Raw genomic sequence first — 27,233 nt, 5'->3', positions numbered from 1 at the left:
AATCTTTATTTACATAGAGCCAACATATTCCGCAGTGCTTTACAATAATACTCCTTATAATAAAAACTACACAAAAGGTATGTTTGTTGTGCTATCCCCGGCCCCTAGCTAGCACTTTCAGCAGTCTTTCATAGTCAAAACTGGTGACAGACTCACTTTAAAGGGTTTCTGTCACCTGAAAAATGGGTATTAAGCTGGCTGATATTAGCGATGTGCTAATGTCAGCTGAACATAACTACACTGCTCAAAAAAATAAAGGGAACACAAAAATAACACATCCTAGATCTGAATTAATTAAATATTCTTCTGAAATACTTTGTTCTTTACATAGTTGAATGTGCTGACAACAAAATCACACAAAAATAAAAAAATGCAAATCAAATTTTTCAACCCATGGAGGTCTGGATTTGGAGTCACCCTCAAAATTAAAGTGGAAAAACACACTACAGGCTGATCCAACTTTGATGTAATGTCCTTAAAACAAGTCAAAATGAGGCTCAGTAGTGTGTGTGGCCTCCACGTGCCTGTATGACCTCCCTACAACACCTGTGCATGCTCCTGATAAGGTGGCGGACGGTCTCCTGAGGGATCTCCTCCCAGACCTGGACTAAAGCATCTGCCAACTCCTGGACAGTCTGTGGTGCAACGTGACGTTGGTGGATAGAGCGAGACATGATGTCCCAGATGTGCTCAATTGGATTCAGGTCAGGGGAACGGGCGGGCCAGTCCATAGCATCAATGCCTTCATCTTGCAGGAACTGCTGACACACTCCAGCCACATGAGGTCTAGCATTGTCTTGCATTAGGAGGAACCCAGGGCCAACCGCACCAGCATATGGTCTCACAAGGGGTCTGAGGATCTCATCTCGGTACCTAATGGCAGTCAGGCTACCTCTGGCGAGCACATGGAGGGCTGTGCGGCCCTCCAAAGAAATGCCACCCCACACTATTACTGACCCAATGCCAAACCGGTCATGCTGGAGGATGTTGCAGGCAGCAGAACGTTCTCCACGGCGTCTCAAGACTCTGTCACGTCTGTCACATGTGCTCAGTGTGAACCTGCTTTCATCTGTGAAGAGCACAGGGCGCCAGTGGCGAATTTGCCAATCTTGGTGTTCTCTGGCAAATGCCAAACGTCCTGCACGGTGTTGGGCTGTAAGCACAACCCCCACCTGTGGACGTCGGGCCCTCATATCACCCTCATGGAGTCTGTTTCTGACCGTTTGAGCAGACACATGCACATTTGTGGCCTGCTGGAGGTCATTTTGCAGGGCTCTGGCAGTGCTCCTCCTGTTCCTCCTTGCACAAAGGCGGAGGTAGCGGTCCTGCTGCTGGGTTGTTGCCCTCCTACGGCCTCCTCCACGTCTCCTGATGTACTGGCCTGTCTCCTGGTAGCGCCTCCATGCTCTGGACACTACGCTGACAGACACAGCAAACCTTGCCACAGCTCGCATTGATGTGCCATCCTGGATAAGCTGCACTACCTGAGCCACTTGTGTGGGTTGTAGACTCTGTCTCATGCTACCACTAGAATGAAAGCACCGCCAGCATTCAAAAGTGACCAAAACATCAGCCAGGAAGCATAGGAACTGAGAAGTGATCTGTGGTCACCACCTGCAGAACCACTCCTTTTATTGGCGGTGTCTTGCTAATTGCCTATAATTTCCACCTGTTTTCTATCCCATTTGCACAACAGCATGTGAAATTGATTGTCACTCAGTGTTGCTTCCTAAGTGGACAGTTTGATTTCACAGAAGTGTGATTGACTTGGAGTTACATTGTGTTGTTTAAGTGTTCCCTTTATCTTTTTGAGCAGTGTATATTAGTGCCATCTCACTGCCTAAAGCCTTTATTGAGATAAACAAACTTTTATAATATGCTAATTAGCCTCTAGGAGAAGGGGGAGGCGTTGAACCTGCTCCTAGAGGCTCAGTTTGCCCACCTCTTTTCACGCCCTTCTCTTGATTGACAGGGCCAGGCAGCGCTGCTCTCCTCCCGCCGGCCGTGCCTGCAGTGTAAATCTCGCGCCATTCGGCGTAGGCACAGTGAGGGACGGATGCTCAGCGGCTGCTGGCTTCCTCACTGCGCCTGCACAAAATACTGTATGGCGCGAGATTTACACTGCAGGCACGGCCGGCGGGAGGAGTGCAGCGTTGCCTGGCCCTGTCAATCAAGAGAAGAAGGGCGAGAAAAGAGGTGGGCAAACGGAGCCTCTAGGAGCAGGTTCAACGCCTCCCCCTTCTAGAGGCTAATTAGCATATTATAAAAGTCTGTTTTTCTCAATAAAGGCTTTAGGCAGTGAGATGGCACTAATATAGTTATGTTCAGCTGACATTAGCACATCGCTAATATCAGCCAGCTTAATACCCATTTTTCAGGTGACAGAAACCCTTTAAAAAAACGAAAGACTCCTTACTTACCTGGTAAATCTCCTACTGTACTGCCCTGACTCCGATCCTCCCTTTTAGCCTCTAACAAAGCCTGGCAGGGAAGACTGGAAATGAGGATTTATTGGGCAATTAATTGGTCTTTTTTTTATTATTTTTTTTTTATTTTTATGGCGTTCCAGTCCCCCTCCTATACTAGATTTTGTCTGCTGTTGGACGACCCTTATAACAGCAGCTTATGTCAGAGCGACACAGGACATTATGTATCAGTATTACACTTGTCAGTTATCAATATGAACAATAAAAACCTGAAGAATTAATTAAAAAGGTTATTTAGTTTGAAAAATAACAATATAAAAATAATAAAAAAGAGACTAAAAATGATTTTTTCCTTAGTTTTTCATATACATTGAATGAGTAATGATGGAAGGATAGCCTCTGTCATTTGAACCGCTATAAGCTCATATATTAATAATCATATTTCTCTGTCATCTAAATTCTGTCCTCAGCTCTGACCATGAAAATCTTGTCTGTGATCTATAAACTGGTGCAGACCAATACCTACGCCACCAAGAGGTATGTTCACACCCTACAAAGATAAATGATTGGCCAAGATAGCTATGAAGGGAGCAGAGGTTGTAGTTACACCTGGGACCCGGTGCTGGAAAGGACTGAAATCTCCCTCTGGCACAGTACTTGAAATTTCATGTGACCACTGGGGCCATTTCTGCACCTTTGTTGTCCAAGATTATACATTATACGGGATTTTGATACTGATGACCTATTCTCAGAAATGGTCATCAGTAACTGATCTCTAGGGGTCCAACACCCGGGACCCCGCCTATCAGCTGTTTGAGAAGGCACCAGTGCTCCGCTGAGCGCCGCAGCCTTCTCGCAGCTTACCAAGCACAGTGCCGTACATTGTATAGCAGCTGTACTTGGTATTGTGCTCAGCCCCATTGAAGGGAATAGGACTGATTATCTATCCTGAGGATAGGTCATCAGTATCAAAATCCTGGAAAACCCCTTTTAACTTATTTTTCTGTGTTTCTTAACTCCAGGGACATTTTTTATGAAAATGTTCAGCTTTATGGTAACCAGACTACAGTGGACAGTATAGTGACGGATATTTCCTGTATGTTGAAGGTCCCAAGAAGAAGCTTACACATCGTATGTCTTTGGATCAGCTTCATCATTTTTATGAATGTTTTATCTTTTGTAAGAAAAGCGTAAACTTGATCCGTATTGATTTTTGTCTCCAGCTTTCCACATCCAAGGGCTGTGTGGCCGGCAACCTCCTATATATAGAGCAAGATGGGACTAAAGTGGACTGCAGCTTTAATACCTCGGTAAGGAGTTTGCACAGTCGGTGGATTTCAGTGGTTCAGCAGCATGGAGCTAGAGATCACCATCCTTATGTCGGTGAAGAGGGGGTTCTGCAGGGCCCGACTTGCTGGGGATTTCGGAATTTTAGGGTGAAAACTCTTTACTGTATATTATTTCCAGCATTGTAAATATCAAGAATGATCACTTCACTATAATTGTACTGTGAGTAGCTCATCTGTGAGGAAGGCCTATATTCAAGTAAAAATAAAAAATATTTCCTTGTATTATAGGGAGTCTTGGTGCCATCAAACGTTGAAGGAGTCACAAGTATCCTTTAAGTGCCAGGTGTGAATTAAAACATTGAACAGAAGCAAGAAGATACATTCAAAGAAGGCCCCTATTGTACCAAGCAATCATGCAGCACTTCTTTATATAGGACATCTATGACTTTTTATTATTAATTTCCTGGTTCATGCATAGAATATCATAGCTGCAGTGAAGACTGACACATAGGCAGGGCTTGTAACACTGTATAAGGCCTCATGCACATGACTGTATGTTCAATCTACGTCCGATCCCTAATTTATATGGATCACGCACAGACCCATTCATTTCTATGGAGCACACAGAAGTCATCCACAGCTGTGTGGATGTGCCGCAAATTAGGGTACATGCACATGTTCAGGATTCATGTGCGGAGAATCCGGATTTTCCGCACTCAATCCTGATCGTGTGCATTTATCCTAATAGAGCATGTCCTATTCGTGTCTGTTTTGTGGGCAAGAATAGGCATTTCCACCATAGGGCCTGTAAAAAGTGCAGGATGCACACGAACCACATCTGTATTTTGGGGGTCCACAATTTGTAGACAGCAGAACGGACACAGTCCTGTTCAGAAGACCTTGGGGTAGATTTAATTGAGCATCAGGTTCTGTTTAAAAGCTTTGTAGCCATCTCCCACAAGCGCAGCAATGGCTGTCCTGACAGGATGTCCGCCGCGTCTGTTACTCATGTAGATTAAGATAATCCAGAGTTGCTGATTTGAACACTAAATATCCTAGATCAATTTATATACTTGCCTGTCTTTAAGTAAAACTGTCGTATTTTTTTATTTATTTTTTTGAGTATAGGATTGTGGTGATTAATATCCCCTTGGTGGCCCTATTTCAACTTTTCACTGTGTATATCAATTACCCCTTAATTCCACATTTTTGTCCCCTGTACTGCCTACTTTTACCTGTGCTTAAAATAGGGTTGCTAGGCACTGGTCCGTCCGTGCAGGTCACATTACTGTCTGCCAGGGACTGGTATTAAATGATTAAAGCGAGGTCCTCCCCAGCAGCTGATAACAGTGCCTGGGCTGTGTGCACTTCTCCCTGTCCCTGTGCTTGGCGACGCTCCCTCACTCAGCAGAGCTGGGAGAAGGCAGAGCTGAACAGCGTAGACCAGGGAAGGGAGATCTGCCATCTGCTCAGTGTATAAATGAAAGCAACATGTGGGAAGAGGACCCCTTTGTGCTGCAGGAGATTAACCCTTTAGGGGGAGGGCTCTGGTTAGTGACACTTTTGGGGGGCTATTGTTACTGGCTAGTGAGGGCAGGCGGGATTAGCCTCAGGGTGAGGGCAGTGGCGGCCATCTTAACTGAATAGTGAAATTGCAGTTTTATGCAGACTGGTTGCTAAGGGCTGAATCTTATTAAATTATGGGGTAAGTCAGTCTAATAGTAACTGATTCTGGAATATCATGTTATTAGTAACTACTAGTGCAATTGTCTGTATTATGTATGTGCACCGCTCATCATATGTACAGTGCTATGGAATGAATGGCGCTTTAATAATAAATAATAATAAAATACTAGGGCTGCACGATAAATCGAAAAAATAATCGAATCGCGATAATCGGCAAATGCGATATGGCGATTTGGCCGACCCGAAAATGCCGCGATTATATATGAAGGGGCCCCGCGCACATAACTGGCTTTGTGTGTAAAGTATTTTACTAGTGTGTGAAACAATCTCTCTCCTATTGATAACAGGTCCAGCCTCTGTACTCACTAATAATGCACTACAGCGAGCTGGCCGGCCGGCGCGTGACTGACGTCACTTAGTAACGCTCCTGCTTCCTGAAGTGGGAGGAGCGTTACTAAGTGTCTCGCGCCGGCCGGCCAGCTCGCTCCCGCTCGCTGTAGTGCATTCATAGTGACAGTGATTACAGAGGCTGGCCATGTTATCAATAGGAGGGAGATTGTTTCACACACTAGTAAAATACTTTACACACAAAGCCAGTTATGTGCGCAGTTTAGGACACATGAGGGGACACATAAGGCCATGAGGAGGACCAGCATAAGATGCTATATGTCTTATGCTGCCCCCCCCCCCCTCATGGCCCTATGTGTCATAGCACACATCCCCCATAACAGCGCCCTCCACAGATCCCCCATAACAGCGTCCTCCACAGATCCCCCATAACAGCGTCCTCCACAGATGCCCCATAACAGCGTCCTCCACAGATCCCCCCCATAACAGCGTCCTCCACAGATCCCCCCCATAACAGCGTCCTCCACAGATCCCCCCCATAACAGCGTCCTCCACAGATCCACCCCATAACAGCATCCTCCACCGATCCCCCACAACACAGCGTCATCCACAGATCCCCCACAACACAGCGTCATCCACAGATCCCCCACAACACAGCGTCATCCACAGATCCCCCACAACACAGCGTCATCCACAGATCCCCCACAACACAGCGTCATCCACAATTCCCCCCACAACACAGCGTCATCCACAGATCCCCCACAACACAGCGTCATCCACAGATCCCCCACAACACAGCGTCATCCACAGATCCCCACAACACAGCGTCATCCACAGATCCCCCATAACAGTGCATCATCCACAGATCCCCCATAACAGTGCATCATCCACAGATCCCCCATAACAGTGCATCATCCACAGATCCCCCATAACAGTGCATCATCCACAGATCCCCCATAACAGTGCATCATCCACAGATCCCCCATAACAGTGCCATCCACAGATCCCCCATAACAGTGCCATCCACAGATCCCCCATAACAGTGCCATCCACAGATCCCCTATAACTATGTCATACCCAGCCGCGTCGGCGGCTCATATGGGAAAATCCAAGCAAATAGACCTCTAGCACAATTCCCTTAAAATATCGCATCGCATATCGTTATCGCAATTTTTAGGGCCCTAATCGCAATCGCACACAATTCCCATATCGTGCAGCCCTAGTAACTACATATATGAAAATTGAAATTAGGGTCTAAGTGTGACAGTTATCCTTTAACACATAAGACTTGAGAACCGCCGCACGCTTTGTCCTCATTATTGAAAAAGATGCTACGTTCCAAAGACTTCTTGACGATGACTTTTGTGGAAAGTGCGGTCCGTGCATACTTATTACGGTAAGACTGCGCCACTGCCACATGATGGTCCACTGCGTGCATCTATAACCAGTGCATTGTTTTAATTTCAGGGTAAAGGAGTCCCAGATCTGAACACCAGACTGTTCGTACGAAAGTTGTGGGACACTTTCCAGATCCCTATATTCACCTTGGTTGATGCTGATCCTCACGGTATGATGGTTTTCAGACAGTGGGTAATCACAGTAAGATTCCAGTAATCAGACATCATCTGGACCATCAGGGTGCCATATTAGCTGAAATGTCAAACAACCTAATTGTGTGGATACATATCCCCCCGCAAATGTAGATGCACACGTATATAGAAGACTGAAGGGCCCATAGGAATGCATTAAAGGGGTTATCCAGGAAATTATAATGGAAACCTCTCCTCAGGATAGCTCATCATTATCACATCGGCAGGGGTCTGAGTCTCGGTACCCACACAGGTCAGCTGCTTTAGGGAGCCAATGCGCTCATCAGAGTTTGGTGACCTCTGCGGACTCCGAGCGGCTTACCAAGCACAGCACTGTACATAGTATAACGGTTTTGCTTTGTATTGCAGCTCAGCCCCATTCACTTCAATTGGTCTGAGCTACAAATAGACCATGAGACTGATGTACGGTGACTTCACATGGCCTAGGAAGAGGCCACGGCGCTCATGGGTTTAACAGCTGATCTGATATTGATGATCCAGAGGACAGGTTATCTTTATCATTTCCTGGATAACCCCTTTAATGCATTCCTATGGGCACTTCAGTCTTCCATATACGTGTGCATCTACCGTTACATGCTTGGGGATATGTATCCACACAACCAGGAGTTTGATATTTCAGCTAATATGGCACCCTGATGGAGCGCCCGAACTCCTCTAACAGCTGATCTGATATTGATGACCTATCCAGAGGATAGTTCATCAATATTATTTCCAGGATAACCCCTTTAAGCTGCTCAGTTTTGATGAAGGGAAAATAAACTGTGCATCAATGACCTTGCCATTTTTCACCTTAAGGACCAGGCCATTTTTTGCAAATCTGACATGTGTCACTTTATGTGGTGATAACTTTAAAACGCTTTTACTTATCCAAGCCATTCTGAGATTGTTTTCACATCACATATTGTACTTCATGACAGTGGTAAATTTGAGTCAAAATATTTCATTTTTATTTATAAAGAATTACCAAATTTACCAATTTGGTATTTTGGGGTACAAAGAATTTTTGGTTGCTCTATATTACAAGGTAACAAAAAATTGCTATTTTGGCACCATTTTTATTTTTTGTTATTTACAATGTTGATCTGACAGGTTAGATCATGTGGTATTTTTATAGTGCAGGTTGTTACGGACACGACAATACCAAATATGACTTTTTTTGGTTGTTTGTTTCAGTTTTACATAATGAAGCATTTTTAAAAAAAATATTTTTTGTGTCTCCATATTCTGAAAGCCATAGTTTTTTTTTTTTTTTTTGGGCGACTGTCTTATTAGGGGCTCATTTTTTTCGGTATGAGATGACAATTTGATTGGTACTATTTTAGGGTGCGTATGACTTTTTGATCGCTTGGTAAAAGAAGAAAAACTACACAAGAGGACACAGTTTTAAATTAGAGGGGCAAAGGTTTAAAAGTAATATAAGGAAGTATTACTTACTGAGAGAGTAGTGGATGCCATGGAATAGCCTTCCTGCAGACGTGGTAGCTGCAAATACAGTAAGGGTTTAATCATGCATGGATAGGCATAAGCTATCTTCTTATAAGATAGGGCCAGGGACTATTAATAGGATTCAGATATATTGGGCAGACTAGATGGGCCAAATGGTTCTTATCTGCCGACACATTCTAAGTTTCTATGGTATTACACTTTTTGGTATGTATGATGACAAAAAATGGTTTTTTTTACACACTTTTTTTTTTTTTTTTTTTACAGTGTTCATCTGAGGGGTTAGGTCATGTGATATTTTTATACAGCAGGTTCTTACGGACGCGGCGATACCTAATATGTATACTTTTTTTTATTTACACAATAACAGCATTTTTATTTATTTTTAACTCGTTACCGCGATGAGGTCTATGTCAAGGCCGATTGAAGAGAAAGTATCCGGAACTTGAGAGTCCATGTTTCAGTGAGATGCTGACGAACAAGTGTCATCCGACGCTGAGTGCATATGTAAAGGGTGCAAGGTCAAAGGGGATGAGCACCACTCCCCCCACACTTTTTAAAACTTCTGAGGGCACTTACTATGTATAAAAACTATATTTTCCATGGATACTGCATGGTTGACTAGTGCTTTCCAATGACTTAGGCCTCATGCACACGACAGTGTTTTTTCCCTGTCAATGATTTGACTTCAGTGGTCCATGTCCGATTTTGCTTCAGTTGTGTTTCCTTGTGTCTTCCTTTTTTTTTTGTCTGACGGGGAAAAAACGGAATGTTAATGAAAAGTGTAATTTTATTGCACCAAGGTCTTGTAGAAAAAAAACGGACGCGGACACGGGTGACATACCAGTTGTGCATCAGTTTTTTTTTGATGGACCCATTGACTTGAATGGGTCCGTCCTCCGTTTTTCACTGACAAGAATAGGACAGGTTATATTTTTTTGACGGACTGGAATCACGGACGCGGAGAAAAAACGGTGGACTATAAGTTTTTCTCGTGCATGGCATTGGGGGACACAGCACCATGGGTATATGTCCAACTACCACTAGGAGGCACTAGACACAAAAAGTGTTGGCTCCTCCCCGTTGGGCTATACCCACTCCACAGGCACAAGGCTATTCAGTTTTTGTCTAGTGTCCGTAGGAGGCAGACCTGTCCTGCTTTTTTGCAGGTCCTGCTGTTTATTTTTTATTTTATTTTTATTCTTTTTTCTCTCTTCTGCAGGTCTCGGTGATCTCCACCGTTATACCTGCTGCAGGCTGGGGCTCCATCGTGTTCCACTTTAGTTGCCCCCCTGCGGGCGCGTACTTCTGTACCATCGCCGGTCACCCAGTCCCCACAGACTGCATCCGCAGTGGCTTGCCGGCATTCCCACGGTTCCCGTGTTGAGTCTGCCGAAGGGGTGACCCTGCGACGCCCGAAGACATCAGATGGTGAGTATAGTGAGTATACTCCCCTGTCCCTGCCCCAGGGTTAGGTTCCCTCCTGTGGCCAGGGGGGTGGGATCCACCTTAGCTGGGGGTCCTGAGAAGCTTCCATCTTCCTCCACCTTTCTCTTCCCCCTTGGTTGGTTTTTCTCTCCTCCCTGGCCACACAGTCCAGGCGTCGCTTCTTCTGGGCCTTCCCAGCTACTTTAGTCCCCGGTTTTTGCAGGGACTAGGCCTCATCTTCCATGGCCCGTTCCCGGCTCCCAGGTGCTCTGTTTGCCCTGTTCCGCCCCACCCCAGGCGTCGCTCCCCCCCCCCCACCCTCCTCACCTAGTTTTGTGGGTCCGGAGGCCCCTCGGTCGGCCGCGATTCGTCCCGCCCCCCTCGCTCCATTCCCGGCCGCCTCATAAATCGAGGCCCCGGCTTTTGGGCCTGCTAGGCCGCGATCTTCCCGGCCCCTCCTCCTTGCTTCCCGGGCTTTTCAGACCCCGCCCGGCCCTCGGGAGGGGCTATCTCTCTCCTCCCTTTACTGGATCTAACGTGGGTTATCTATCCAGTGGATAGATCCTCAGTTTAAAAGAACTACAGACCCCCTTTAGGTCATTGTCCTATGTACTGTGTGAAGGCAGCTAATGCTGTACATAGGGATCACTCAAGTCGTCCCCCCCCCACCCCTCCTCAATTGCTTCATTTCTCCTGCAGCCTCTATAGCTGCTGCAGCACCTCTTTGGGGAACATGGCATCCGGGTCCAGATATGACAGCCTCTGCTGGCTGCTCTATGAGGGTCTCCTCTCCCAGCCTCTCCTCGGATCGCCACGTCTTTTCACGTGCGTCCGCTGTCTACGAAGGCTGCCATGCGGTCGGCCTGTCCCTGCTTGTGTGAAGTACCTCTTTCCAGACCCCATTGTGTCCCCTGACCAAATCCTTTTGGGTAGGTCCCTTCTGAATGGTCTCCCTCTTTGTCAAAGCCATGGGAACCTTGTCCGACTCTCCCAATCCCTGGCGGAGTCGCTGGACCGCTATCTATCCAATTGCGGCCACCTATGCCCTCCCAGGGTCCTCCCTGCAGATGAGGCATGCTCAGATACCGGGTCCGGCAAGGGGTAGCTCACAGTACAACCTCGGGTGGTCTCAACAGGATTCCACCCCTCCTCGGCATCCTCGGGTCCTCCCCAGGACAGGCCTGAGGCTGGTGACGAATCCTTTCCCGTCACCCCATCCGTTGCCTCGGGGGACACCTCTGCACCGATTCCCTCGGAACAGAGCATCAGGCGGTCTTCCTCCATACAGAAGCCTCTGGGAGGTCAAGACTAACGTGCACGGAGGAACCTCTCCTACCCAGGGTTGGTATCCCCTCTAGTGGATTTTCGGATGGCGCTCCCCTGACTGCACAGGTATTCAACCGCACAGGTAAGGCAGCCGTCCCCGTGTTTAGCATAATGAGTCACCTACTTGGTGTCTCTGGTACGTACGCCTTCTCCTTAACAGGGGGGTACCTGCACCACTGCCATAGGCTGTACCTGACAAGCCTTCCTGGTTCCCCTATACCAGGGGCTATGCTCTACACATTTGAGAGTGTTTCCACCGGGTCCCCATCCTGGTGCTGGTGTTCGTCACTCTACCTCATAACGGGGGTCCCTGTTCTTGGCAAGCGCCTCCTGTTGGTTGGTAAGGAAAAGCAATTATATATGTCTGTTTCCATCCGCCTTGCTCCTTTTCATAGGTAGAGTACCTACACCTACTCCAGATGCTGAAGCCATTACTCCTGGCTGGCTCTATGGTGTTCCATGCGGCACTATTTCTCCCTTCCGGGCGAGATACACAGGCCGCCTTCAATTGCCTTGGCAATTGCACCTGTCTGTTCCCAGCCACTGTGCTCCTTTCTTAGGTAGAGTACCTACACCATCTCCTGATGCTGTAGCCGATACATCTGGCTGGCGCTATGGTGTTCCATGCGGCACTATTTCTCCCTTCTGGGCGGGATATACAGGCCTCCTTCAATTGCCATTGCAATTGCTCCTGTCTGTCCCCAGACTTTTTTGCTCCCTTTCTTAGGTAGAGTACCTACACCATCTCCGATGCTGTAGCCAATACCCCTGGCGGGCTCTATTGTGTTCTATGCGGCAACATTTCTCCCTACGGGCGAGATATAGAGGCCACTTTCAATTGCCGTAGAATTGCCTCTGTCTGGTTCTAGTCGGCACCAAGCTGCCACCTTGGTCCCTTCATAGGTAGAGTACCTACACCATCTCCTGATGCTGTAGCTGTTGCTCCTGTGTGGCTTTATGGTGTACCATGTGGCATTTTCTCTCCCTTACCGGACGAGATATTGAGGCCTCCTCCAATTGCCGTGGTCATTGCACCTACCTCATCATAGTGTGCACCAAACGGCCATCTTACTCCCTTCATAGGTAGAGTTCCTGCACCGTCTCTGATGCTGCAGCCGTTACACCTGTCTGGCTCTATGGTGTACTATGCGGCCCTGTTTCCCTTTTTTTTTTCAGGCGAAATAGAGGGCCTTCTTCAGTTGCCATTTCACCTACCTGATTGTAGTGTGCACCTGTCTTGTTCTTTGTGGTACCGTGCGGCCCTATTTTCCCCTTCCCGGGCGGAATATAGGTACCATTGCTAACGCGGTAGCCGTTGCACCTCTCTGGTTCTAGGGTGCACCATGTGGCCACATTGCTCCGATCTTAAAGGTAGTACCTCTACCATCTCCAGATGCTGTACCCATTACACCTTTCTGGTCGTTTTCTGCACTACGCAGCCATATTTCTACTTTACAGGTTGAGTACCTGTACCCTCCAAATGCAGTAGCATTCCCAGATTCTGTGGCTATGTTTCCACTCTCCTTAGACATGCAGCCACTTTCCCTATATTTTAAGCGTGTGGTTGTATTACTCAAGGTGCTGGGCGCTATGGTGCAATCTGTGGCCCATACAGTTTCTGTATTACAGGGTGCTTTCTGCCCCCAGGTTCTAATCTGTGCTGCGGATGTTGGTTTCACCCTTTTGGTTCTTCCATACATCTCCACTCCGTTTCTGTCGTACTCAATGGTCTCCTTGTACTTCTCAGGGCACTGTCTACAACAGGCCATCCTGGTTCTGCATGTGCATGGTTTCCATATCTGGCAGGGGTGGGCCAGCCCAACCCCCACCTTGTCGGTCTAGTGCTACTTATTGTAGCTCCAGTATATGGCTGATCTGTTCTGATCTGGCGGGTGGTCCACATTCAACCATGCTCCCTACACCATGGCCAGGTGGTTGTTGGCCTTTGTGCTAGGGTTGCTCTTGCCATCTCTATAAGGTACTACGGTTTGCTGCGCTTCGCGTTACCCCATGTTATAGAGGAGTACTCGCGTTGTTTCCTATTACAGAGTGGCCCATTCCTGGTGGAGTACAGGGATCTCCACTGGATCTTCTACCTTGTTGGGGCACGTAGCTGGTGTGCATCGGCCGCTGCAGCAGTTTTCGGTCATCGCTGGATGTCCTCCGCCACACGGAATCATTCTGGGGTCATCAGCATTTTTCATCGCTGGACGTCCTCCCTGACGGGTCAGGGACAGGACCACTGAGCGCCACACACCTGCCTGGCAGGTAATTTTTCAGCTGGTTGCTCTGGCATCGGACAGGGTCCCGTAGTTCCTTCTGGGTCCAGGTGTTCTCTGTATTCCCTTATATTCTCTGCTTAGTTGTACTTCATGACAGAGGGGCAGTCCCCTTGGACCTTGCCGTCGTTTGCACCTGTCAGGTACTTTCTCCCCCCTGGGAGTTTTCAGTACGCCGGTCGCGGCTGGTTTCTACATTTCTGTGTAGTCTCACCCGGCTTTTTCATGGCGACTTCTGCATTCCTTATGCATATGGATGTCTGTCAATTTTGTGGTACATCCCGAGCTGCTGTACTTGTCCTCTCTGGGACAATGTATACAGTTTGCTAGTCACTGTTCTTGGAACGGGTAGTTGTCCATGGCCAATGTCCCTTCCCCTATGGTAGTTTCATCTCTCCTTTCCTGGATATTCTGGCTTGCGTTGTCTTCTGGTGGTTCAGCTCCTGGTTCCTTGTGAGCCCATCCGGGGTACTCCTTCTGGAGTCCCTGGTCCCCGTTTATTTGACCACTCAGGTTCTGCATGGCAATCGTTTTTTTGGGGGGATCGGGGCCTGGGTTGATTGTTCCCTTTATGGGTTCCAATAGCCTTGTGGTCTTCTTGGGATTCGTGTCTCTTTTCCCATCCTCCCACGTCAAGTACCTGGTATTGAGTGGTTTAGCACAACGGTTTGCAATTCCGCCGTATGGTCTCCTTCGGGAGGGACCTCCTCCTGTTGTAGAACCTTTCCTCCTTCGGCGGTTGGAGTACTCTCCTTCTACTTCCATGTCTTTCAGTCCAGTGTGTCCTGCTGAGATTTCCTGGGCCTGTATCTGGTTCCTTTTTTCCCCTGATGCTTCACATGCCCAGAGTTTCCTCTGGTCTTACGCTTCACAGTGATATCTTGTTTTCCGAGGCTCGGGCCTCATCTCCTGTTTTTGGGACGCAGGTCTTACTCTTTTTTCCTGGCTTTTACCTACAACCCCCCTCCTTCTCCAAGGGTTGGCGGTTTCCTCTAGCAGCCTTGGGTTTTCGCCTTTTAAATAGGGCGCATAACTTCATCATCTGCCTTGTGGTGAGGGGAGACCTGCTCCCTTCACATGTGAGCCTTGCTATGGCTTCCCTCACTCGTTTGGCTTCCAGTACTTCCTTGTTTCCTTTCTCCCCTGGCCTGTCAGGGGTTGACCACAGGTTTTTTTCGCTCTTTGGGTCTGAGACTATTTAGAGCGTTAGGTAGTCCCAACACGCGGTGCTGTCCTAATTTTTTCTCCAGCCCTTGGCTGAGCTCGGTGTTCCCTTTTGCCGCCTTCTTGCATTTGGGATTTTCTTCCAGGCATTTTTCCTGGGCTGCTGACAGTCTTCTCTGATTCTTCCTTGAGGCTTCTTCCTTGTTATGGAACCTCTTGCCCATTCCGTGTTTTCTACTGTTGGGTCACATGGTTCTCCTGCACCTGTATACCCAACCGGTGGCATGGCTGTTCTTTTCCCACCCTCGGGGACTGCTTTGGGACGTCCCATGGTGCTGTGTCCCCCAATGCCATGCACGAGAAAATTGGATTTTTTGTACTCACCGTAAAATCCTTTTCTCGTAGTAGGCATTGGGGGACACAGATCCCACCCTATGTTTTTACTTCCGATTTTCCGGGCTGGTCTCTTGATCTTTCCCGGTACGGGAGTTGTTGGTTCCTTGCTTTTTTTCTCTCTCCTACTGCTTTTTGTACAAACTGAATAGCCTTGTGCCTGTGGAGAGGGTATAGCCCAACGGGGGGAGCCAACACTTTTTGTGTCTAGTGCCTCCTAGTGGTAGTTGGACATATACCCATGGTGCTGTGTCCCCCAATGCCTACTACGAGAAAAGGATTTTACGGTGAGTACAAAAAATCCAATTTTTTTCACAGCTCCATAGAAATGAATGGGACCTCCGCAAAACTGTGAAAAATGACGGAACGGACGCGAATGTACACAATGGTCGTGTGCATGAGGCCTTAATGTGGGTGTCCTGTCCACCATCCACCTCAGGGCTTTGGCCTTTTTGGCAAAGAACAGAGCCTCCCCCAGGAATGCCCTCTGATAGTGCGACCACTTCTCCTCATCCAATACTCCAAGGACACATATTTTGGGACACACCGATATCGGAGTGGGAACCATGGTCGACAGAGCATCCACCACACCCTTCCAAAAAGCCTGTAAGTGATCGCACTCCCACATCAGGTGCCAGAAGTCCGCCCCAGGAATTTGACATCTATGACATCTACTATGGGTTAGCCTGCCCATTTTGTACAGTGTAGTGGGAGACAGGTAGCTTCTGTGCAGTATAAACAGCTGAATTAGTCTATTATTGATCGAAGGGGAGACCCTAGTAGGGGTCAACAAAGCCTCCTCCCAATCCTCCACAGAGCGAAACGACACCTCAGCCTCCTTACATTTTGCGTGCAACTCCAACTCCTTCCGCATAGAATCCTTTTTAACATAGGAAATTGAGGATTTTAAGCAGCCTCTCAGGTAGGCTTTCAGTGTATCCCACAGTAATAAATCATCCGTCTCCTCACCCTGCATCTCTAAGAATAATTGAAGCTGATCAGGGACCCTGTCATTGGGGGTCATCAGAGAAAGCCGGAAGGGATGAATTCTTATCTTACCTCCCCTAGGAATATCACCTGACAACCTTAGGCTACTTTCACACTAGCGTTCGGAGCGGATCCGTCTGATGTTTCATCAGACGGATCCGCTCCGATAATGCAGACGTTTGCATCCGTTCAGAACGGATCCGTCTGCATTATTACTTCGAAAATTTTCTAAGTCTGAAAGTAGCCTGAGCGGATCCGTTCAGACTTTACATTGAAAGTCAATGGGGAACGGATCCGCTTGAAGATTGAGCCATATAGTGTCATCTTAAAGCGGATCCGTCCCCATTGACTTACATTGTAAGTGTGGACGGATCCGCTCGCCTCCGCACGGCCAGGCGGACACCCGAACGCTGCAAGCAGCGTTCAGGTGTCCGCTCACTGAGCGGAGGCTGAACGCTGGCAGGCGGATGCATTCTCAGTGGATCCGCCTCCACTGAGAATGCATTAGGGCCAGACGGATGCGTTCGGGGCTGCTCGTGAGCCCCTTCAAACGGAGCGCACGAGCGGACACCCGAACGCTAGTGTGAAAGTAGCCTTAATCGCGCCAGTACACGGGCGTGGTCCGATGAATATCTTCAAGATCAGTATAAACCGCAGCATTGCCCAATAAATAATCAATCCTAGATAAAGCGCCTCTAGCAGGTGCAAAACAGGAGTATTCCCTTTGGTGCGAGTGTCTGAGTCTCCACATGTCCAGCCAACCCAACTCTGCTGTAATTCTGTACAGGGTAGTGACAGGGAAAGAGCCGTCAACCCTCTCCCCCGCTTGATGATATCTGTCCAGGCTCTCCTGCATCACCATATTAAAATCCCAACTATTAATATACTTGTGATGCCGTCCGGTAAGAAGTATCAGCGAGGTCTCGGGCGCCTAGAGATCCAGTCCTCCGCTTCTTTGGGGTCAGTAAAGAAGACCGACCGTTCGCCGTCTACTACACGGAGGCATGCTGGGTAGGCCATCGAGTACTGCAGATTCAATTCTCGGAGGCATCTCTTGACCGAGATGAAAGTAGCCCTCTTCTTCTGAAGCTCAGCGGAGAAGTCGGGGGAAAAGCAATACAGTCGCGTTGTCATGCTTAATCTCCCCCTTGTTCCTTGCTTGGCTGAGTATAAGGTCACGGTCCTTCCAGATAAGCAAACGGGCAAGTAAAGGCCGTGGCGGGGCTCCCGGCGGTGGTGGTCTGGCGGGAACCCGATGAGCCCGCTCAACAGCATAAGCAGCGGAAAATGTGGCTCCAGGAAATTAGCTCCAAGAAATTAGCTGGGTCCCGACCTTCTGCCCTCTCTGGTATGCCCAGAATCCTCACATTATTGTGCCGGGCCCGGTTCTGCCGCCACAAGCTGACAGACCTTTCCACATCTTGCAGTCTCATATTTAGTGGTCTGGTGAGGTCCTCTAGAGCTGAGACTCGGTCCTCGGTCTGGCACACCCTCTCTCTGAGCTGTTGCACGTCTTGCCGCAAGAGGCCCAGGTCCACCCGTACCTCTTCGATTTTGCAAGTGAGAGAAGATTGGCAAGAAGAGATCGCTGTCAGGAGCTGTTACGAAACAGCCTTCAGGGTGAGTTCTGGCTCTCCGGCATCCTCAGGCTCCACATGCTGTGCAGCTTGGCCTCGCGTAACTGCCGCGCGCGGAGTGGCGGGAGCAGCGGCGCCATGTTGGTTCTCTTGCCGAGCATATTCCTTGAGTTTATCAGCCGCAGTTTGCGCCTTGCTAGGTCCATCTCGGACTTCCTGGGCTTCCTCCTTCTCCTTTGCACTTGCCACTCAGAGTTTGGAGTAGACAGCTTGGCAGGATACGTCAGGATACTATACGGGGAACGGAGCAGCTCTCAAGTGGGTGCGCTCATGTCGGCCATGCCCCCCAACAGCATTTTTGAAACAAAAAAAAATCATGTTTTAGTGTCTCCATAGTCTTAGAGACATATTTTTTTTTATTTTTTGGGGCGATTGTCTTAGGTAGGGGCTCATTTTTTGCAGGATGAGGTGATGGTTTGATTGGTACTATTTTAGGGTACATACTACTTTTTGATCACTTGGTATTACACTTTTTGTGATGTAAGGTGATAAATAGCTTTTTTTTAGCACAGTTTTTATTTTTACGATGTTGACCAAATGGGGTGGATCATGTGATATTTTTTATAGAGCAGGCTGTTACGCACGCTGTGATACCTAGTATGTTTTTTTTTTTTTACAATTTTATATATCTCTTTTTATGGGAAAGGGGCTTTTTTTTATTGAAACTTTGTTTTTTTATTGTTAAAAACACTTTTATTTCACTTTTAATATTTTTTATTTTTGTCCCACTATGGGACTTCAACATTACAGGGTTTGATCCCTGTTTCAATGCAGCACAATACATCTCATAGGCCTCTGTACCTGCCAGGCCCCAAGGCCTTGGAATGGTTCGGGGCTGCCATGGCAACCATTGGGTCCCTGCCACCGCAGCGCAGGGACCCGATGGCTAAGGAGAGGGAGCCCAAACCTCCCATATGCTGCGGTCAGCGCTGACCGCGGCATATGAGCAGTTAATCCACCAACATCAGTGTTATCACGGATGCTGGTGGATGCAGCAGGGATCCGGCTGTCAGTAACAAGCGGATCCGTGCTGCTGATCACGGCACATGGGGGGAAGGAAGGACCACAGGACGAGAATGCGTCCTGGGGCGCAAAGTACCGGCCATTTAGGACGAGCATTCTCGTCCTGGGTCTTAAAGGTGTTAAACGTTTATCATGTTGCACACCTAAGGTACTGCCACCATTAACACCAATCAGCCAGCCTGTGCTTATAGTTACATATGTCCCAATCTGTCTGTGCTCTAAGACCTGTGGTAACAGTTTACTTTTTTTTATATGTATATAGGGATAGAGATTATGTGTATCTACAAATACGGCTCATTGGTGAGTATAGCAGATTTCATAGCAGCACATGCAGTCAAGCTATGAAACTACTAATTTCATGTAGTAACATTCAACATCAAGACTTGATTTATTATAAAATGGACAAATGTATTTTTTCGGCCTTATATACTATGTTAATAAAAGTTTATGTTTATTGCATCTTTGCCTGTACGTAACATCATCATCAAAACAGTGAAAAGGTTTGAGTGTAGTCCTGAGCCTGAGAACAAAAGTCAGTGTAGCATTTTGTGTGTGATATGGAGTGGCCTGCATTAGTGCGAGGGTCTGAGTGTGTGTCTCACTGTTGGGGTGTTCATGTGTCAGTGTGTGCCATTGTACCTGTGTGTTGCCATGTCATAGTCTGTGCCATGTGTTCCCATGTTAAAGTGTGTGCCTATATATCATTGTTTGCCCATGTGTTAGTGTGTGTCCATGTGATAGTGTGTCCCCATGTGATAGTGTGTCCCCATGTGATAGTGTGTCCCCATGTGATAGTGTGTGTCCATGTCATAGTGTGTCCATGTGTTAGTCTGTCCCCATGTGTCAGTGTGTCCCCATGTGTTAGTGTGTGCCCATGTGTTAGTGTGTGTCCATGTGATAGTGTGTGTCTCTATGGCAGCGTGTCGCTGTGTGTTTGGCACTTTATGTACGCAGTTTCAGCATGGTCAGGACTGACGTATAATATATAATACTACAGCATACAGTAAGCTTTTTGTGACTACTGTGCATTTGAGAGAAATAAACCCTTGTCATAAGCATTCAACATAGAACCTGCCATACAGTGTGTGCTCACCACATACAGTTTTCAGGCTGGATCTATGGCACTTGTGACCTGACACCCTGACATGAAGAGCACTTCTAGTGTTTGTTTCTTTTGCACTGTGTTCATCTCGGAGATTTGTGCTTTTTCTTCTTTTAGTCAATGTCGTTTGAGGCTCATAATTTAACAGTCCCGTCCACCGCTTGGCTCGGCCTGCTGCCGTCTGACATAGAGAGGTGGGGAATAAATTCAGTATGGACAGCGCGTCACTAAGAATTCATTATTGGATGGATTATAGATAGTTTTCAGTGCTTGACATGACATGTTTCAGGTTACACGTCCCTGCAGAGGCGCTGATACCATTATCTACCCTGGACCAAAGAAAGCTGCAGAGTTTACAGAAGAGGCCTTATGTTTCCTGCCAGCCTCTGTGGAAGCAAGAGGTGCATGACAAAATAAAGCATTCAGAGCACGTCTGATTAGGATAGAAGCTGCTAAAAGTCTGGATTTTTTCTCTTTGCAGCTGGAGATTATGAGTTCGAGGAAAATGAAAGCAGAAATCCAAGTGCTGACTTCGCTCTCCCCTACATTTCTTACTAGTATTTACTTACCCAACAAGCTGGAGTATGGAGGATGGATCTGAGGTGATGGTGCTGAGGAGCTCTGTGTCTCCCCGCTGGAGCTACTTGTTCTACTTGTTAAGTTGCCTGAAGTGTAATAAATATTGGCTTATTGTTTAGTATTCAATTCATCGCTTTTCACTTTTATCTTCTCTTAGTTTACCCATTCCGTTTCCAGTTTAAAGGGGTTTTCTAGAATTTAAATATTGCAGACCTGTCCTCAGGAGCTGCCATGAACGTCTGATCATGGGGGTCCAACATCTAGCACCTGCACCGATCAGTTGTTTGTGGGAGGGGTGGTACTTGGGTGAGCCCTGCAGTATTTTCATAGTATACAAAGTATAGCGCTGTACATTGTATACTGGCTGTTCTTGATATTGCAGCTCAGTCCTCTTCAAAAGGCCATGTGACCAATGAAAGTGATGTCACTGGTCCGATCGGTGGGGGAGGAGGCAGGAGTCAGACCCCCACCAATCAGAGATTGATGACCTGTCCTGAGTATAGGTTATCAATATGTCTTGAAAGGTTATCAAGTCTTAAAATTCCCTTTAATGAACCATAGCTCCTTGACAAAAAAAAATATTTAACATTAAAGGAGAGTCCAGGGTACTTAGCAGGTGCCCCCAGAAGCCCATTGTTTATACACCAAAGGTTTAATAGCAAATCCTGTAAAGCAAGGCTGGCCAACCAGCGGCTCTCCAGCTGTTGCAAAACTACAACTCCCACCATGCCCAGACAGCCTACAACTATCAGCCTACAGCAAGGCATGGTGGGAATTGTAGTTTTACAACAGCTGGAGAGCCGCAGGTTGGCCAGCCCTGCTGTAAAGGGATTGTTTCCAGCGCTGCCGCTCCAATCCTTACCTCTGCTCTGTGTTTACAGGCTGCAGCAGTTACATAGCCATAAATGACACACGCACGCTGCAGCCAATCACTGGTGTCAGCGGTATAAACCAGAGCAGCAGCGCTGGGGATATAGTTGTGAGTATATGTTCATCTATTATTTAAAAAAATTTAGAGGCTGTGTGGACATTTTCTAATATGTCAGACAACCCCTAATTTAAGAGGTTGGGCCCCCATGGATCAGACTTGTCTTCCAGCACATCCGACAGATTCTTAATTGGATTTTGAGGACGAGTCAACACCTTGAACTCTTCATTTCAAACCTTTTCTGAACGACTTTTGTAGTGTGGCAGGGCATATTAGGCCCCTTTCACACGGGCGAGTATTCCGCGCGGATGCGATGCGTGAGTTGAACGCATTGCACCCGCACTGAATCATGACCCATTCATTTCTATGGGGCTGTGCACACGAGCGGTGATTTTCACGCATCACTTGTGCGTTGCGTGAAAATCGCAGCATGTTCTATATTCTGCGTTTTTCACGCAACGCAGGCCCCATAGAAGTGAATGGGGTTGCGTAAAAATCGCAAGCAAGTGCGGATGCGGTGCGATTTTCACGCACGGTTGCTAGGTGACGATCGGGATGGGGACCCGATCATTATTATTTCCCCTTATAACATGGTTATAAGGGAAAATAATAGCATTCTGAATACAGAATGCTAAGTAAAATAGGGCTGGAGGGGTTAAAAAAATAAATACAATTTTTTAACTCACCTTAATCCACTTGTTCGCGCAGCCGGCATCTCTTCTGTCTACATCTGTGCTGTGAGCAATAGGACCTTTGATGACGTCACTACGCCATGGTGATGGATCATGTGATGGACCATGTGATGAACGCAGTGATGTCACCATGGCGTAGTGACGTCATCAAAGGTCCTATTGCTCACAGCACAGATGTAGACAGAAGAGATGCCGGCTGCGCGAACAAGTGGATTAAGGTGAGTTAAAAAATTGTATTTATTTTTTTAACCCCTCCAGCCCTATTTTACTTAGCATTCTGTATTCAGAATGCTATTATTTTCCCTTATAACCATGTTATAAGGGGAAATAATAATGATCGGGTCCCCAGCCCGATTGTCACCTAGCAACCGTGCGTGAAAATCGCACCGCATCCGCACTTGCTTGCGGATGCTTGCGATTTTCATGCAAACCCATTCATTTCTATGGGGCTTGCGTTACGTGAAAAACGCACAAAGACGAGCATGCTGCGATTTTCACGCAACGCACAAGTGATGCGTGAAAATTACCGCTCGTGTGCACAGCCCCATAGAAATGAATGGGTCAGGATTCAGTGCGGGTGCAATGCGTTCAACTCACGCATCGCATCCGCGCGGAATACTCGCCCGTGTGAAAGGGGCCTTAATGAAAAATGCATTGCATCAGCACTTGCTTCCAGATACAATGCATTTTTCACTGAAGCCCCATTCACTTCTATGGGGCCAGGGCTGTGTGAAAAACGCTGAATATAGAACATGCTGCGTTTTTCACGCAACACAGAACTGATGTGTGAAAAAAAACACTCATGTACACAGACCCATTGAAATTAATGGGTCAGGATTCAGTGCGGATGCCTGCGATTTTCACGCAACCCCATTCATTTCTATGGGGCATGCGTTGCGTGAAAAACGCAGAATATAGAGCATGCTGCGATTTTCATGCAACGCACAAGTGATGCGTGAAAATCACCGCTCATGTGAACAACCCCATAGAAATGAATGGGTCGGTATTCAGTGCGGGTGCATGCGTTCAACTCACGCATCGCATCCGCGCGGAACACTCGCCCGTGTGAAAGGGGCCTTAGGCCTTTTTCACACGGGCGTGTCCGGATGCGTCCCGATGCATTGCGGCAAACCCGCGCGAGTAGGTACGCAATTGCAGTCAGTTTTGACTGCGATTGCGTTCCGTTGTGCAGTTTTTATCGCGCGGCTGCAATGTGTTTTGCACGCGCATGATAAAAAACCGACTGTGGTACCCAGACCCGAACTTCTTCACAGAAGTTCAGGTTTGGGTTAGTTGTAGTGTAGATTGGATTATTTCCCCTTATAACATGGTTATAAGGGAAAATAATAGCATTCTGAATACAGAATGCATAGTACAATAGCGCTGGAGGGGTTAAAAAAAAATGATTTTTTTTTTTTAACTCACCTTAATCCACTTGTTCGCGCAGCCGGCATCTCTTCTGTCTACATCTGTGCTGTGAGCAATAGGACCTTTGATGATGTCACTACGCCATGGTGACATCACTGCGTTCATCACATGGTCCATCACATGATCCATCACCATGGCGTAGTGACGTCATCAAAGGTCCTATTGCTCACAGCACAGATGTAGACAGAAGAGATGCCGGCTGCGCGAACAAGTGGATTAAGGTGAGTTAAAAAATTGTATTTATTTTTTTAACCCCTCCAGCCCTATTTTACTTAGCATTCTGTATTCAGAATGCTATTATTTTCCCTTATAACCATGTTATAAGTAAAAGTAAAATAGGGCTGGAGGGGTTAAAACATTTTTTAACTCACCTTAATCCACTTGTTCGCGCAGCCGGCATCTCTTCTGTCTTTATCTGTGAGCAATAGGACCTTTGATGACGTCACTACACTAATCACATGATCCATCACCATGGTGATGGATCATGTGATGAACGCAGTGACATCATCAAAGGTCCTATTGCTCACAGTTAAAGACAGAAGAGATGCCGGCTGCGCGAACAAGTGAATTAAATTTTTATTTATTTTTAACTCCTCCAGCCCTATTTTATAAGGGAAAATAATACAATCTACAGAACACCGATCCCAAGCCCGAACTTCTGTGAAGAAGTTCGGGTTTGGGTACCAAACATGCGCGATTTTTCTCACGCGAGTGCAAAACGCTTTACAATGTTTTGCACTCGCGCGGAAAAATCGTGCATGTTCCCGCAACGCACCCGTACCTTTTCCCGCAACGCCCGTGTGAAACCAGCCCTATCTTGCTGGAATTTTTTTATAGCTTACCTTTACATTGTATGCAATATTAACCACTTGCCGCACACATAACGCCGATAGGCGTCCGGGTGGCAGCGCTCTCAGGGCTCAGCGACGCCTATTGGCGTCATCTCGTGAGACCCGAGATTTCCTGTGAACGCGCGCTCACAGGAGCACGCAGTTCACAAGTTGATCTACAGCCTGCCAGCGCTGATCATTTGCTGGCAGGCTGTAGATGTTAAAAAAATCGCATCGGAAAGGTATATTAGACGCTGTTTTGTTAACAGCGTCTGATATACCTGCTACCTGGTCCTCTGGTGGTCCCTTTTGCTTGGATCGACCACCAGAGGACACAGGCAGCTCTGTAAGTAGCACCAAGCACCACACTACACTACACACCCCCCCCACTGTCACTTATTAACCCCTTATAAACCCCTGATCACCCCATATAGACTCCCTGATCACCCCCCTGTCATTGATCACCCCACCGTAAGGCTCCATTCAGACGTCCGTATGTGTTTTGCGGATCCGCAAAACACGGACACCGGCAATGTGCTTTCCGCATTTTGCGGATCCGCACATTGCCAGAACTATATAGAAAATGCCTTTTGTTGTCTGCAATTGCGGACAAGAATAGGACATGTTCTATATTTTTGCGGAACGTAAGTGCGGACCCGGAAGTGCAGATACGCAATTCCGGATCAGAGCGGGACAAAGTCTGCGGAGCAGAATTGCGGACGTGTGAATGGGGCCTAAGGGTCCCTTATCACCGCCAGTTAGTTAGCTACTTGTTAGGTAGTTAGCGCCCACCGCACCGCAGTCACTGATTAGCGTCATCGCTGTCGCTAATCAGCACTAGTACTATATAGTATCTGTAAGTGATCAAGACTGATCGCAATCAGATCTATATCCGTACATTAGGGTCACCTTAGGCTCTACAAAAAACGCAGTGTTCGCCCGATCAGGCCTGATCTTGTGTGCACACTTACGTTCAGTCCGCCCCACCGCAGTGACAGAATTATTCGCTGAGGGGCATATTGAGTCCATGAAAGATTGAACTTTTTGTCACAAGTTAGCGGAAAGGGAGACTTTGTGAGAAAAAACAAAAAAATATCTATTTCCGCTAACTTGTGCTAAAAAAAAAATCTATGAACTCACCATGCCCCTCACGGAATACCTTGGGGTGTCTTCTTTCCAAAATGGGGTCACATGTGGGGTATTTATACTGCCCTGGCATTTTAGGGGCCCTAAAGCGTGAGAAGAAGTCTGGAATCCAAATGCCTAAAAATGCCCTGTGAGGAGACCTTAGAACTGAATGAGGTGTAGCCAGACAGCATGATTGGCATCGAGACCACCAACAAAGCACTTGCCCAGTATCCCAGTCAATAACAGGAGTATGTGCAGCCAGAAAAGGGTTATTGCAAAAGGTCAAAAAAAAAATGTTATATTTATAAAGTGAAATGTTTTGATTTAATTTTTGTATCTAATAGCACTGTATTTATAAGGCAGGGTTAAATACCTTGCTTGACTTAGCCCCATTTAGGTTGCTAGGAGGTGAACCTGGGTCTGCCCCTAGTTAAATGAAGTTCTAGTCTAGTTGTGCTACAGAGAGGGCCTTAGAGCAGACTGAGAACTTAAACTGGCCTTGGAAAAAAAGCTAAAAGTGGCCCCATATTGCCTCCAAAGGGAAACTTCCCTGTAGGGTGTATGGCCAGTCTTCCCCTGGTGAAGGGTCTATGTTCTGAGCTCCTCAGAGCTAGACCCGGGTTTCAGAGAACCATCATCTCTGAGACTACAACCACTCAAGCAAGCTAATCTGCTACTAAAAGTGCTCCAAAGAGAGAAAACAAAGTAGAAGGTCCAGAATCTGCAGAGACAGAGAGAAGGAGTACCACAGCCCCCATCATTGCTACTATCCAAACATACATTGTTATTGGGAAAGAATTGCACTGTGAGCTGCTGTTGGAATTTTACCTTAAAGGGGTACTCTCATCACATACAATAGGGGCAATATCGCTAGGATTGTTTGATAGGTTCAGGTTCCACCTCTGGGACCCGCACCTACAACGAGAACAGAGCGAGGAGAGCTGTGGCTGGAGGACCCAGGATTTCCCAGGGTCCGTCCACCACCAAGCGCCGCTGCCAAAGAAGTGCATGGGAGTGCACCACGCACGCGCAGCGCCTGCTCCCATTCATTTCTGTGGGGCAGACGGAAATAGCCGGCTATTTTCGGCAGCCCCATAAAAATGAATAGAGGGTGGCTGCGCAGTGCGCCCTCCGTTCATTTCCCCGATCCGTTCTCATTGTAGGTGCGGGTCCCAGAGGTGGGACCCGCACCTATCAGACAATGGGGGCATATCCTAGCAATATGCCCTCATTGTCTGAGATGGCAAAACCCCTTTAATATTGTTGGATGTACTATTACTCCTATTCTGTACTTAAAGGAAACCTGTCACCAGGATTCTGTGCATAGAGCTGGGGACATGGGCTGCTAGATGACCTGATATGAGTCCTGTGTCCGGAGATGAGTCAAGCGGAAAGGAGCCCAGCACCGCCCCGCGTCCTCCGAATCTCTTCCTTGCTGGCTGACGTCACAGAGCTGGAGCGCCAAAATCTCGCGATGCGCGAGCTAGCACATGCGCAGTGTCGGCAT

The 27,233-nt window shown here is 47.4% G+C and overlaps 1 protein-coding gene across 1 annotated transcript in view; it reads left to right on the top strand.

Annotated features, from left to right (window-relative positions):
• The window catches only part of SPO11 (SPO11 initiator of meiotic double stranded breaks), a 62,689-nt gene extending 41,947 nt beyond the window's left edge, over positions 1–20,742 (top strand). The window contains exons 8-17 of the mRNA XM_040438356.1: positions 2,897–2,963; positions 3,449–3,557; positions 3,650–3,736; positions 4,004–4,040; positions 7,036–7,145; positions 7,217–7,316; positions 19,302–19,339; positions 20,259–20,335; positions 20,431–20,542; positions 20,623–20,742. Coding sequence (XP_040294290.1) covers positions 2,897–2,963; positions 3,449–3,557; positions 3,650–3,736; positions 4,004–4,040; positions 7,036–7,145; positions 7,217–7,316; positions 19,302–19,339; positions 20,259–20,335; positions 20,431–20,542; positions 20,623–20,742 — 857 coding nt within the window. The remainder of the gene's footprint in view (positions 1–2,896; positions 2,964–3,448; positions 3,558–3,649; positions 3,737–4,003; positions 4,041–7,035; positions 7,146–7,216; positions 7,317–19,301; positions 19,340–20,258; positions 20,336–20,430; positions 20,543–20,622) is intronic.
• Positions 20,743–27,233: the final 6,491 nt, after the last annotated feature.

This window comes from Bufo bufo, chromosome 6, assembly GCF_905171765.1.
Source record: "Bufo bufo chromosome 6, aBufBuf1.1, whole genome shotgun sequence".
NCBI lineage: Eukaryota > Metazoa > Chordata > Amphibia > Anura > Bufonidae > Bufo > Bufo bufo.
Note: the sequence above shows the minus strand (reverse complement) of the source record. Positions and strands in the feature narration are given on the sequence as shown.